Raw genomic sequence first — 14785 nt, forward strand, 5'->3', positions numbered from 1 at the left:
TTACGTAAGCAGGATACATTTATTGTATGCAGAGCACAGCAGTATCATTTAGACACATCTGGATTGCTACATTGGAAATAAGACAAAACGGCAAAATGGCCACACTTCCCTGTTGCAATATATCTAAATCCCTTACAGTACAATTCTACTATCAAGAAACCTTTAAAAAATTCAAACATAGTTCCAAATTACTTCATGAAGTAAATAACATTTCCATACAGCTTTAAAGGGGTAAGGCACATATTTAAATTAAAAGTCACTTAATTGTCTCAGCCGTTGGTCTGCAATGTTTTGCATTGTTTTAGTGGGCCGATTTGAGACTTATGAGCTGGATTTTTAAGGTTTAAACAAAAGTTATACATACAAATTGAATTAATTTAGACAAAAAAACCTTACTTCATTATGTCCAGTCACTATACGAATATTTTTGCATTGATACAAAACCTGAGGAGAAAATGGCAACAAGGCACAAATCAGGTATGTTCAGACATACAGTAAAATATTCAATAATAATATTAATATCTAGACTTCAGATTTGAATACAAGCAAATTCACCAAACATAAATTGCAAAAAAGCTCAACATTTGCAGTGTAAGTACAGGTGAAACACAGTGGCTAAAAAAAACATCACTAATGATTGTCAAACCCAAAAGTCTGCGGTAGATAACGTACCTCAAATATTATCAGCAGCAGTGCTAAAGCTACCGACAGTGATCCCTTAATTGAAATTCATAAAAAAGGACAAGTCAATAAAGAAAAAATTGGAATGTTTCCAAAACTACCCTTAAGATCAGAAAGTATGTAGATTATCAGGCACTGAAAGAAACATACAGCAGAGATAAACTTTAGTGCAAACTTGTCAAGGCAAAGGAATGCTTTAGCATGTAAAAGGTTAAAGAAAGCGATAAGGAATGGCGGAAGAGCACAAAGTGCCACTCAGAAGTGCAAGTGTTGGGCGCGTGCAGAAACGTTCCAGTGCATGTCTTTGGTTACTTAGATATTTACCAGACACAGGTGAAAAAGAAAATTATTACAGGCATGGACTATTTGAGGATTGGTTCGTACAATTCCAAACGCTTCCTGAAATTGCAGCTCAATGGCCAAGTGAGTGCGTAGCGTGTGCGGGCTTGTGCATGACTCACTAAACTACTGGTCAGAGGCAGTAAGTGGCACCAGTTTCCGGGTGTCCGCCTGAGAAACTTTGGTTCCTGGCTGTGACTTTCGATCACATGTACCCAGCGCACCCCGACTGTCAGCACATGCCTGTTGCTCACACAGACTCCCCAGCAGCTGTGCTGTTTTGAAGACTGAGGCGCGGCCTGCCGGCTGTAGGGACTGGACCTTCTGCAGGTTCTGAAGGGTTCGCAACATCTCCGCAGACACAATGGGCAAATGCTGCTCCTGGATAAGGCTGGAGCTGGCAGGCCGAAGGACTGTGTCACGAGTTGATTGGCTCCGCTGGGCAGAGAAAACTGATCTCTTCTTGGGTGGAATGGAATCATCATCATCTTCTTCCTCTGATTGATCACTTGATGATACTGTGTTGTCATCAGAATCTTCACTCACTCCATCATTAGCACTGCTTTCTTCGTTCTCTTCCCGTTTGATGCCATCATCATCCGTTATGTAAATCATGTCTTTGGGGAGTGTTGTGAACTGATAAACAAGGCGCTGGCCTTCAACCTTATTTAGGATGCCTCTTTGGTAATAATACCTAAAGAACATTAGCCCAACAAAGTCAGAATTACAATGCAATCTAAAAAAATTATGAAGCATTTAATTCTAGTATTTCAGGAACACACTGTACCTGAGTGCTCTGCCCATTGTCTCATAATTCATATCTGGTTTGTTCTTGTGTTTGCCCCATAGTCTCGCCACAGCCTTTGAGTTCACCAGCTTGAAGATGCCGGCATTGGGATTCGTCCATTTAATGTAACGCGGGCAAACTTGCCTGTCCTGCAGCAGTTCCATCAGAAACTGCCACAAGTAGAGAGTATTCCCACCTGAGGAAACAGAACAAGCAAATAATAACAACTAAAAGGCTTCAACATAAAGCCACCTTAAACCTTAGTTACCAACAGCCCACTATTGATAAGTGTTTAAATAACTGTTAACACAAATTGTGAAGGAAGTCTTGAATTCACATCATGCAAAAACAAGCACGGATTAGGGATACCTCAATTAACCAGATACTTGACCTATATCATTTCAACATTCTGACACCTATGCTCCAATTTTGGCTCCAGCGTTGTAGGTCGTAGGGCCTTTTATGGGTCTATGCCAAAAACTAGACAATTCTTATAATCTTCAATATTAGAAGTTGTAATATACCTTTATTGTATTTATCCCGCTTCAATTTTATGTCCGGTGTAGGCGATTCCGCCCTTCTATGTCGTTTTCGACCTGCAAGGTTAAAGGAGTATAAATTTTACATTATACGGTGCAGTGTATTTTTTTGCATATTTATCACTCAGAAAAGGTTTCAGATCATCAAACCAATTTTAATACAACACAGAAAAAAAAACAAGAAAATACAAAATGCAGTTTTCAAATGTTTGTTATTCGCAAAATTGTTTAAAATCTGCCATATTCATGGGTTTTCTAACATAAAATGCCCGTTTAAGGTCGGGCCACAGGTTCTCACCGGATTCAAATCGAGACTTTGACTTGGCCACTCCAGAACCTTGGCCATCTAGAGGTGTACTGGCTGGTTTGTTTCGGATTGTTGCCCAAAAACAAACAGTGTGAGTTCAAGGACACAATCAGACGTCTTGACGTTCGACTTCATGATCTTCTGGTAAACACCAGAATTCATCATTCCGTCAACCACGGCAAGTTGTCCTGGTCCTGAAGCAGCAAATCACCATGCTTTACGGTTCATCATGTTCCTCTTGTCAAATGTTGTGCCATTTTTACACCAAATGTCATTAGCTGCACACCTTCCAAAAAATCATTTTTGACTCAGTCAAAAAGTCTCAATATATCTTGAAAATAATCAAGATACTTTTTGGCAAATGTGAGACTAATTTTTGTTCTTTTGTGAGAGCCGAGGTTTTTGCCTGGAAACTCTCCGATGGGTGCAATTTTTGGCCAGTATCTTTCTTATAGTGGAATCCTGAACACTGACCTTAACTGAGGTTAGCAGTTCATTGGATCTTTTTCTATGTTCTTTTGTAACCTCCTGGATGAGCTGTCATCGCATGTTGGGGGTAATCTTAGTTGATCGACCACTCCTGGGGAGGTTGGCCACTACCCCCAATTTTCTCTAAGGATAATGGCTCTGACGGTTAGCTGGAGCCCTACAGCCTTCGAAATGGCTTGTTGACCTTTTTATTTGACTGATAGAAAAACAGTGATTAAAATCTAATTTATTCTGGACTTTCTTCAGATCATGGCATGTTAATCTGACTCTTGAGATTTAGTAGCCCACTTCACTTTGTCTAGCAGATTCAATTTAAGTGATTTCTTGGTTCAGCACAGGTGGTGGCAATCTATTTTGGGTGTGTCTTGGAATTAAAGTCAGTTTTTCCAAAACTGATTAGTCAGTTATTTGTCATTAAAGAAGGGGTGACAAATATTTTTCCACATAGGACCAGATAAGGTTAGATTTTTTTGTGCAATAATAAATGGAATCAACATTTCAAACATTTATTTTTTATGTCTTTGGGTTGTCACTATGTGATATTAAAAGTGGTTTTATTATCTGAAACATTCGTGAGTGATATGCAAAAAAAAAAAAAATAGATATTACATTGTCAAAAAAGCCTTATTTGAAAAAGCAAACAATTGATGATGTGTAAAATGACTGACTTCTCTGTTTGGTTTGCAGCTGCATCGTAGGTTCATTTGTGTGCAAGGAGGGCCATTCTGGCTCTTCAACACGACCCAATATTCCATCTGAGCACACTGTCACCTGAGTTACAGGAGTAGTGATGACATCGCACAAAGATGGTAGAAAAGTCTGCGCTGAGGGTCAGACAAAGATGTATTGAAACACTGCAGCACAATAATAATTCTCAAAAAATAAATGATAGCAGAGAAAGTAGATCAAGACAGTTTGCTCTTTTATATTAGCGTGTATACTACATTTATAATCACTGAAGCTTGGGTTTGGAACCTATGGCTCGCGAGCCAGATATGGCCCTTTTCATGAGTATAAATGGCTCAGAGATAAAACTCAAAACATGCAAATCATCCCTGTGTCACTTCTATCTGTGTGATCTAAATGATGCAGATTATAGTACGTACATGCGCACGCAAAGAATAAATAAGATGGCAAGCGGGTTAGTCCACTATACTTAGGGCACACGGTTAACTAGTTCACAGTCAGTGTCACACCACCTCCTGTTGTCCTTATGTTGTTTAGAAATCCTTTTTATGGAAGGTCATTAAACCATCAATGCTCACTGTTGAGTCCTAATATGAGTCCCACAGAAATAACAGTAAACACCCCAAAACGCCAGCAAAGCAGCTTGAGGTTAGATTGAGAGAGAAAATCTCACTACACAAACAAGCTCTCCTTACTCTCCAATGGGCCCACTTCGCTGAGGAAAAATTCAACAGTGATCTTTTCGTTAGCAGTATTTCACGTTTTTACAAAATAATTCTGCTCGCAAACCATCAATTAGGACAAACATGATCACGACCAAAATGAACCTCAACACTCTTCAGTAACAGTGGGATGGAGGCAAATTTTAGAGCGACATGCCACTTTATGGGCCACCATGCAGAAGTACAAAGTGGACTAGAAATTAGTTCAGACCATTGAACAACTGTATGCCAATGCCAACAGTGCTGTATTGACCAATGGTACCATTGAATCATGTTTTCAAAACACAGTCTTTGTGAGACAAAGCTGCATACTCTCTCAATCTTTATTCAACATCTTCCTGGAGAGGATTATGTCTGAAGCAACATGACGGTAAAGTCAGTATTGGGGGACTTATCATCACCAACCTCCGGTTTGCTGATGATATTGCCAGATTGGCAGGAGACAAAGATGAACTCAGATCTGGTCAATCGCCTGGACAAAGCATCAAGCCAGTATGGGATGGAAATGAGCACAAAAAAAGTAATGACCAAAAAAAGTACCACAACTAACATCAACATCAACCACAGAGATCTAGGACTCTTTACCAAATTTAAACATCTTCGAGCTGTCATATCAGAAGAGGGGTCAGAACCAGAAAACACAGTCAGGATAGCTCAAACCCCTGCCGCACTTGCCAGACTTAAACCCATTTTGAGGGACAAGAACATAGCAGTGAAATCAAAGATCAGACTCATGCAAGCCCTGGTTACTTCCATCTTCCTCTACGCTTGCGAGACATGGACTCTCACAGCAAAACTGAAAAGGAAATCCGGGCCTTGGAGATGCTATGCAACAGAAAACCTCTAGGCATCAGCTACTTATCCCATGAGACAAATGAAACGGTGTGCAACACCATGAGAGGGTATATTGGACCCTACGAAGAACTGTTGTCAACTGTGCCAGACAGAAACTTTAGTGGAATGGTCACATCAAAAGATCATCAGGACTGACCAAGATAATTCTCCAAGGCACAGTCCAAGGGGGCAGGAGGAGATGAAGACCAAAAAAGAAATGGGCAGACAACATTAAGGAATTTACTGATGTCAACTTTGCCACAATCCAAAAACTGGCCAGGAACCATTAGCAGTGGCGAAAGCTTTCAAGAGTTGCGTCCTTATTGGAACCCAGACGACACATGCTGTTAAGGGGTATTTGAAACATATTTATATTGATATGGGACACAAGCCCTGGTATTATTGTTAGCCTTTTTAATACATTTGATGAAATCATCAAACATCAAACACTAAAATATAATGTGATGAAGAATTAACTTTTGTCTGGAGAGCAGGTTTGGTAGTTTTGTTGAATTTTGTCCGTAAACATATGGTATGGCACTCTCTCTCAAAAAAATAAAAATAATCATAATGAAAAATACTTTTATGTTTTTTTGGGGGGGTCAAAATGGTACCCAACCCCTGCACTGAAGCATTTTCTTCCAACCACCACCAAAGAATAGAATAGTTTGTATGGTCATTGATATCAACATTGTGAAACATTGTATGCAACCAGATGAGACATGTCACTCAGGGTAGAACATGAAATAGGCTTAGAAGGAAAAAAAAGATAAAACACTATCAGAATAAATAGGCAAAACATATTAACGTAGTGCTTAGAAAAACTGGCCCAAGTTATAGATGTAATGCAATGAAAAAGAACATTCCATTGTAACAATAGTGCAATGAAAATAAGTGCAATAAGATTTAACAGCAGTGCAATAGTATTCTTTTTCAGTTTCATTAAGCAGCAACAAAAGAGGAAAAAAAAAATTGTCACAAGGTATGTTATGGTGGTGATTGCCCTTGAGAAGAAGCTAAGCTGTCTCTGAGCCAGTTTGTCCTAGTTGTGAGAAACTTGTGGCGCCTACCAGAGGGCAACAGGGGCCTTCCCCACCAGAGCCTGGGTGTTGGCAGACCAAGAGAGGTCGTCGGAGAAGTGCACTCCCAGGAGTTTGAAGGAAAGTGTGGTAGGGAAGGCCAGATGCTGCTGTTGTCCTTCTACAGAGCTATCATGGAGAGCATTGTAGCATATGGCATCATGGTGTGAGATGCCGAGGGCAGGCCACAGGTATAAAAACCTTACAGAAAATTATCAACACAACCTGGAAAAAAACTGGCTTCCCTCTGCTAATTCTGGAGGAGAAGCAGGCTCTGATACTGCAGCAGAGCAGCAACATTAAAAATGATTTTGCACCTGGCCACCAGCTCTTAGATCTGCTGCCCTTTGGCATACGAAACAGGTCCCTTTCAATGCACCATTGTTCTGATAAACTTGGACCTTTGGTCAGTCTCCAAGCAGTATCATGTAAATATTTCGCCTAATTTGCCCAACATTTCTTTTCATTTTATTTTCCTTTTTAAAAGCATCTATAACATGTTATTCCTGGAGTGCCACATCTAATCTCAATATATACAACATTCACTATGTTGTTATCAAAGACAATAAAGAACGTCCTAAACCCTCCCACCAACAGTATGCCAACAAGCTCTACTTCACCATTGCAAATGCGGATAGACACTAGTTAACAATTATAAATTGAACACAATTTATGGTGAATGACAATAATTCTTGATTTTAGGTCTCATTAGTGAGTAACAGTAGCAAGTAGCATCACTCGCTATGCCAGAATCCTAGTTTTGTAAATTGTGCTGTAAATTAGGAGGTATTGCTCAATAAATCTAACACGTCATGAAAAAGAATTAATATCACGTTAAAGATTTAATACAAAGATAAATGGCTCTTTGAATGTCTTTGTTATAAAACTCCATATAAAGCTTTGAAAAGAATACAAGACATATTGTTCTCCACATAGGCGTTCTTTTGTTTTTTTTTAACTGCCATTATGTTTAGAGGTCCTGGAGCATAAGGTTACCTAGACTGAGTATAGATGTATGACACAATACTAAAAAACGTCACTTTCAATGTAGAAAGCCGTTTCACAACAGCTGTAGTAAATGTGCAGCTTCTTTCAGTTTTATAACACATAAAGTGTACATGACTACTACTTGATGGCTACTTTCATTCAAAATGCAATTGTGTATGTGATCCACTCTTGATAATAATCTAAATAACCTTTAAAACTCTGAAATGGCACTCATGCTACCTTGAATTTATGAGCCGGCAAGAACTGGCGTGGTCAATGAGTTCATCCATAATCCTGCTCAACTTTTAAATTGGATTTATAGCTGAACTACCGTTCTCAAAAAAGCAATTTGCCACCCCCTTGAAAATAAAAGACAAGTATTACTCACGCAATAAGCGTCCTTAAATAATTGCCTTTCAGTCAGATTGAAGGATGATTTATATTGAAGCTGAAAGTGTGTCTTATCTGAACCTCCGTTGAGTTTATTTGTCCTCAGAAGTACATATCTTCCAACTCTTTCTCGAAAAAAAAATAATGTTGAAATAAAATCATCATGAACTCACTCCATACAGCACAGGAAAATGTTTAGTTTAGAATTTCTATTGTTTAATTTGTATGAAAACATGAAACACATTTCAGTGTACATTGGCAATACCAATCTTAACTCAACATTAACGCCTTCAAACATACAAAACACGCAACCAATTTTAGTGTACTTAAAGTTACAAACATGTCAGTCTCTACAGGTTTGCAAACTAAAGAGCAGAATATGATGGGAATTTGATTGACATATTTAAAGTCCTTTGATTTGAAAACATTTTTTTCAGCAATCCAGTATTCCTTCGATTTTTGCGACTAACCCATTCCATAACCAACAGTTAGGTAAATATCCGTGAAGTAGAAATCAAACACTTTACCAGTGTTTCCTATATCATATACAAACTCAGCCGGCCGGTCATAACGAAATTGTGAATATGCTTAATTGCTGTTAAGATTGTCGAGAAAAATTGTTCAAACCTCACATTGTTTATTTGCTGTTAATAGTGTCAAAAAAATTGGTCAAACCAAAAAAACAAACAAAAAATTGGTCCCGCCAGGGTCTTAAACTTGAAAAAATAATAATATAATATAAAAATAATATATATATATATATATATATATATATATATATATATTTATTAGTCCTTCGACTCACGTTTGCTTAATATGAGTGTTTTCCTTTGCTAGGCAGAGAGGGGGGGGGCTGCTGCAGCAGCACATTAAACACAGAATTGGTTCAAGAGATTGTAATACAAAGGAAAAAAAGGAGATTAAAATAATAGTCAAAGCAGGAAAATGATCCTCATTTTTACTTATTTTAATTATATTAATGGCTCCAAAATATTGTGTATTGTTTATCACTGACAGAGGATTCTGAATCGGTCCCTCAAAGCTTAGCATGTTATGTTCCTAAATGCCAATATTCAGTAGAGACCAAAGATAATTATGTTTAGCTGATACACATTTTAATTTATATTCTAGCACGTTTTTCAGAGGTTCTGTGTTGTTTCAGTCAACATTGGTAAGAAGTTGAATTGGAAATATTTAAAGGTTCTTGTATTTAAAAGTTTTTGAATCATACCAAGAAGTTAATATTTCTAATTTTCATTTTGCTGAGTAGTTTTTCAGGGATTCTGTGTTGCATGACTTTAAAATTGCTTATTATAAAAAAGTTTAAATTACTTTAAAGTTCACTGTATAGTAAAATAATACGGGCTAGTATAATACATTAGTATAATACATCTTTTATCCATTAATTTCATGCATACAGCAACCAAAAATCTTCAGAGCCGTTTTGAAGCGGAGCTAAAAAGAACTAAAAGTCCCATCACAAATTGTTATTGTACGGTGCAACCTTTCTTGTCAACTTATACGTTTTACCCATATGTTATACGTTTTTTTGATCATTACAAATTGTGTACGCCGTACAGAATTTCTGGGATGTGAAAACAAATTAAATAACTCGTTTTGTGTTTATGTGGGGGGCATGTCTCCCGGGCACGCCTAGACAGTCTACCAACCGTGGTTTCAAAAAAATAATTTAGGAAACACTTTATACGTACCATAGTGTAAGACAAGGAATATATTTCCACGTGTGCATTACTGTGCACGAGCAGGTTCCCTTCTCTAGGATATCTTTATGCCGCATAGTACTTTTATTTCCTGCCCCCTTGGCGGAAATGCTTCATTCTATATACAGTTGTCTCCATCTATATGTAGTGTAAGTCTATGATTTTTGCAACCCACATATTGCACACCCCTTAAACAAAAATGACGCAGCAAATAATCCCACTTTTGGAGCTAGACCAAACAAGCACGGTACTTTGTTGAGTGACATGAATGAAATTATTCTTTTTTTAATGTTGAAGTGTAACAATGTACGGTGTTCATTTTACCTCTGAAAAGTGATGGGTCACGGGGACTCGCATGCTCAAAAATCTATGGGTCCCAACAGAGATCTATGGGTCCCCAAAATTTAATGTGCTGCATGCCCTTACAAACTGTCATATTTTCCCTTACAAAATACAAAAAAATCTTTTTTTTTTCCAAACATGTTTATTTATGTAGTTTAACGTGTTATATTGTACATGCGTTTCCTTATATCATATGTATTGTTATTGAACATTTTGTTGTGAGACACCGAGTTGCTCGACATGAATGAGGTTTATTATAAAAAAAAAAGTTCAAAAATGAAGTCGCTTGGACGTTCACTGTAGAAGGAAAAAATACATGCAAATATAATTAAGTAGGATAATACATTTTCTTATTCAAATTATTAATTCATTTTCTGCATTAAATTATTGTTGGTAATATACTGATTAAAAGGGATCACCACAAACTCGTCTTTTTTCATTTTCTCCTTTTATACTTCCGTTTTTTTTAACTTCTTTGTAGAACATAATCATTTGAAATATAATGCATCAAAGCATGTGAGAGAGCCGGCTCTCTTTAATGAGTTGAGCCGAAAAAGCCGGTTCTCTAAAAAGAAACGGACTTTCACTACACAACTCCAACTGGAGATCGGCGTGCAGACGAAAACTCGAACCACGAGACCAAAACAACAATGGCGAATCTGCCTCACAAAAAGTTTGGAGTGGGGTAAATCTTTGTTAAAGAATGATAATGACAATTTCGTGTCAAAAAAGTTGCATCCCGGGGACGCAAGTTGATTTGACACGACGCGTCCCAAGCAAAAATAATGCGTCTAGGGCGCAGGGACGCGGGCAAACAAGAAAACTGAATGTATGCTTGTGTGATGATTTTACTTGTGCTTGCTCCCCTGATAGGATTGCTCGCTAACGGCATGTGTAAGGAGTTATTTGTGTGTCATTAATCATGTAAAAAATGTATTTCCCATCAACAAACAGTAAACAGAAACCTGTTCAGATTGCTTGAAGTGTGATGGCACTCTTAAGGAGATGCTGAAATTCTGAGCTGTATTCAAAAAAACAGAACTAAATCACAAAGAAAAAATAGATGATGCACCGGGGATGCAAAAGTAAAACCAGAATGACAAGGGAACAGTTTCATTCTGGCTAATATGACAAAACAACAAAAACACAAATTCAGGGAATTCAATACAAGAAAAATGTTAAAGCAAGTCCTATTTTTTAAAATAATTTTATCAGTGCTATTGAGGGGTTACTAGGGACAGTACACTTACAGTAATGTTCCAGTGAGAGGGAATCAGGGCAGTCCAAGTCAAGAAGAGAGTCTGCAGCAACAAGTGTTTCCATGGTCTCTTCGTCTCCACTTTCATTTGACTCCACTTTAGAACACAGAGTAAAAAATACCACATAAGAACAACTGTAAACAGGCAGAAAAAAAATTGGGATTCAAAGGAAGATAATTTAAGATTAGACGAAAGCTCCTGGTAAGTTCAATGAAAATGCAAATGTTTCAGTCTTTTATCCCACGTACAAAATTGAATAGGTTTGTGCTTCTTGAAAATGGAATGTGAAATTTCATTGCATTAAATTACTTCTTCAATAAGATGTGGTTGAACTCATTTCAGCTCCATCTTGAACAACAGAATACAGAATAGAAGACTCACCTCCCATCACTGGCCGTCTTTTAAAGTATGAATTTTGATTGCACAGCAAAAGAACAGAACATTTGAACATTAAGTGTACATTTTTCATTGTGTGTACATTTTTTACATCCTAATGCTTTGAGTTATTTCAGCGTACTGGCAGGAAATATATTACAAATAGCTGTTAATCAGAGTATTTTTGCTTCATGGTCGTTTTTTAACCGCGGTGCCATCAATTTAATAGATTAGGTTTTACGTTTTCTATTTAATGATTAGGACGGCCCAAGAGACACTGATGTGCAGTGACTGTACTCTGTGACAATTCATCATGTTTGCCTCCTTCAAGGACCTCCATCAATCTCACAAATACTGTGCGTGATAGTCTGTAAATTATTGAAATGTATATTAGCAAGCCCAAAATGTAGATACACCAGTCCAATCGTATTAAATTCACGTGTATAACAATGAATGAATGATTCAAGTTTATTTGGGCAAAACAGCATCAGCTACTAAGTAACAAAAGGGAACAACAATATGTTTGGAAATAAATAAATAAACTGTTGACCAATACATTATCCATTAACATGTGCACATATGGAGTAGGTTGAAGCCAAAGCTTTTAAGACTCCACCCCTGATTCATTATCAAAATCACAGAAACTTATCCCACAAAAAGAAAATTATAAAACAAAGAAATTTAATTTCAAACTTATAATAGTATCGTTAGTGGCTCATAAAGCATATAATACCCTAAGAAAATATTGATATTCAAATATTCTTTAGTATATTTATCCAAAATAATATAGTACAGTGGAACCTCGGTTTTCGAACGCCTCTTAGTTCGAACAAATCGGTTCTCGACCAAAAATCTCGAGAAATTCTTGCTTCGCTGTTCGGTCAAATAATCGGAGTTCGAACGCCAATACGCTAGGGTGCGATGCTGAGCGGCGTACGGGTGTAGATTGCCCCCCACCCCTCGTGAAGAACTGTTATCACGTGCGGAGGTGTTTCGTTTTGCTTTCGCTTTTAATATAAGTGTACCAAGTGTTTTAGCCCCTAATAATGCCTCTGAAGAAGGTCGGTGCAAGCAGCAAAGTTGCTACAGGTAAAAAAAGAAGAGTAGTGCGTACAACTATTTCATTTAAGAAAGAAATAATAGCAAAATATGAAGAAGGTGTGCGAGTTTCCGATCTTGCTATACATACAGCATGGCTTCTGCTGAGCACCACAAAGGTAAGAAATCCTATTCATAATTCTTTTCTTTACCCTTTGTTTATTTTTACACGTTCATGTTAACGTAATCTTTCGTACGGAAGATTACGATAACGCGAAAGTACGATTAGCCTGGGTTAGCTTCGTTTACGTAAAACATTCAGGATGTTGTAACGGAGGCCCATTTCCAATGAAGCGCTAGCCACTTGTTGTCGAGGCCCGGGTGCTAAAAGACGTGTAAACGACCACATTTTTAAAATTTTTACACGTTCATGTTAGCGTAATCTTTCGTACGGAAGATTACCCTAACTCGAACGTACGATTAGCCAGGGTTAGCTTCATGTTTACGTTCATGGTAAACATTCAGGGTGTTGGAACGGATTAAAAATGATTTACATTACTTTTAATGGGAAAAACGATTTTGGTGATTGAACAAATCGGTTTTCGAACAGGGTTCTGGAACAGATTATGGTCGAGAACCGAGGTTCCACTGTATATAGTTTTTTAAAATTGATATAAATATGGGACATTTTTTAGGTCAACAACTAACTTGTTCCATAACTGAATAGCTTTTCAATTATGTGCGAGAATACTTGTCCTTGAAGTTATGGATTGCCCTGTTATGATGAATGTCTGCTTTCTAGAGAAACAACTATTGCATCTTTGCTGGAAGTTGGTGCTTACTTGCTGTGTGTAGTTAAAAATGGTAATTAAGTTTCACTATTTCTTCTATAACATGGTGGATTATATACAGTTTGTTTGTATGATCTTTACATCAATGATCTGCATTAATGGGCTGCAAGAATTTTAAAATCAATACAGGTATAAATGTTGTGCACATTTGCAAATGGCGTTTATATCAAAGCCTGTCCAAATGAAGTAATCGATAGTAAAACCTGGTGTGCATTTCAGAGAGTCAAGATCTGCAATAAAAAAACGCCAGAAGAGCACATCCAAAGGACTTCAAAGTAGAATCGACAATTGTCTTTAAAACGCCAGATGACTAAAACATCTGTACGCTGTCAAGGTTGCCAAACGTTGACGTTTTTATCACTAACAAAATGTCAATGACGACTTTTCAAACAAGATGAAGTAACGAAGCAGGTGAATTATTATCTTGGAGTTGTTCAAATAACTCCGTGAAAACGTGTGTTAACTGTAGTTGTGCTAGGGCGTTGATTTAGCTTAGCCAAACCCCGTGGAACTTGAAGATTTCCGACACAGAGACAGACTTACTTTTAACAACCGGCCAGATGACAATGGAGCTAAAGCGTGTTTCAGATGGACTCGTTCTGGTCTACATTCTAATACAGTGTGTGCGCTGCCTTTTGAGCAGCATTTAGCTAGTAGCTAGAAGTGTTTTGTTGAACTTCCTGGATATTTTACCGTGGGTGGTTATGGAGGTGGTAATGAAGAGCGCCTGCGCAAAGCAGCCATCTATTTCACACGACGCCAGGAGTCGCCAACCCAAAATGTCGAAAGAGCCATATTGGACGACGAAAAACAAATTTGTCTGGAACCCAATAACGAATGCAACACATGATGTATGTATCTATATTAGCCTACTATCAAAATTACTTAATTGGATGCAGCATATTTATTTGTTTTAAACGTGTTTATTTATGTAGTTTAACATGTTATATTGTACATGTGTTTCGTTGTAAATATATATATATATATATATATATATATATATATAATTAAGTAGCTTGGACGTTCACTGTAGAAGGAAAATATATGCAAACATAATTAAGTAGAATAATACATTTTCTGGGGCAGCACGGCGGCGCAGTGGTTAGCGCGTGTGCGGCACAGTTCCAAGGTCTAGGGAACCTCCCGTGTGGGTTCAAATCCAGCTACCTGTGCGGAGTTTTTATGTTCTCCCCGTGCTTGTGTGGGTTTCCTCCCACATTCCAAAAACATGCATGTCAGGTTAATTGGCCAGTCCAAATTGTCCCTAGGTGTGAATGAGCGAGCGAGTTGTCTGTCCCTGTGTGCCCTACGATTGGCTGGCAACCAGTTCAGGGTGTCCAATGCCCGATGATTGCTCC

The 14785-nt window shown here is 37.8% G+C and overlaps 2 protein-coding genes across 12 annotated transcripts in view; one reads left to right on the forward strand and one right to left on the reverse strand.

The window, feature by feature from the left end:
* The window catches only part of LOC148374266 (ETS-related transcription factor Elf-1-like), a 25024-nt gene continuing 10239 nt past the window's right edge, over positions 1-14785 (reverse strand). For 3 of the 8 annotated variants that reach the window (XM_088334513.1, XM_088334522.1, XM_088334505.1), the window contains 5 exons: positions 11155-11259; positions 3811-3966; positions 2332-2403; positions 1808-2003; positions 1-1714 (listed from right to left, as the gene is read on the reverse strand). In XM_088334513.1, coding sequence (XP_088190639.1) covers positions 1147-1714; positions 1808-2003; positions 2332-2403; positions 3811-3966; positions 11155-11259 — 1097 coding nt within the window. In that variant the 3' untranslated portion in view covers positions 1-1146. Of the gene's footprint in view, positions 1715-1807; positions 2004-2331; positions 2404-3810; positions 3967-11154; positions 11260-13970; positions 14147-14785 lie in introns of those variants that run through there. The other 5 variants (XM_088334558.1, XM_088334548.1, XM_088334566.1 and 2 more) reach the window with 5 other exon arrangements.
* The window catches only part of LOC148374267 (uncharacterized), a 17683-nt gene continuing 16743 nt past the window's right edge, over positions 13846-14785 (forward strand). For all 4 annotated transcript variants that reach the window (XR_015850346.1, XR_015850344.1, XR_015850345.1 and 1 more), the window contains exon 1: positions 13846-14278. Coding sequence is in view for 1 of the 4 variants with exons in the window: in XM_088334576.1 (XP_088190702.1) it covers positions 14132-14278 (147 nt within the window). In the remaining 3 variants the exon portion in view is untranslated. The remainder of the gene's footprint in view (positions 14279-14785) is intronic.

The sequence above is a fragment of the Urocampus carinirostris genome, chromosome 1, assembly GCF_059441175.1.
Source record: "Urocampus carinirostris isolate Australia breed hairy pipefish chromosome 1, RoL_Ucar_1.0, whole genome shotgun sequence".
NCBI lineage: Eukaryota > Metazoa > Chordata > Actinopteri > Syngnathiformes > Syngnathidae > Urocampus > Urocampus carinirostris.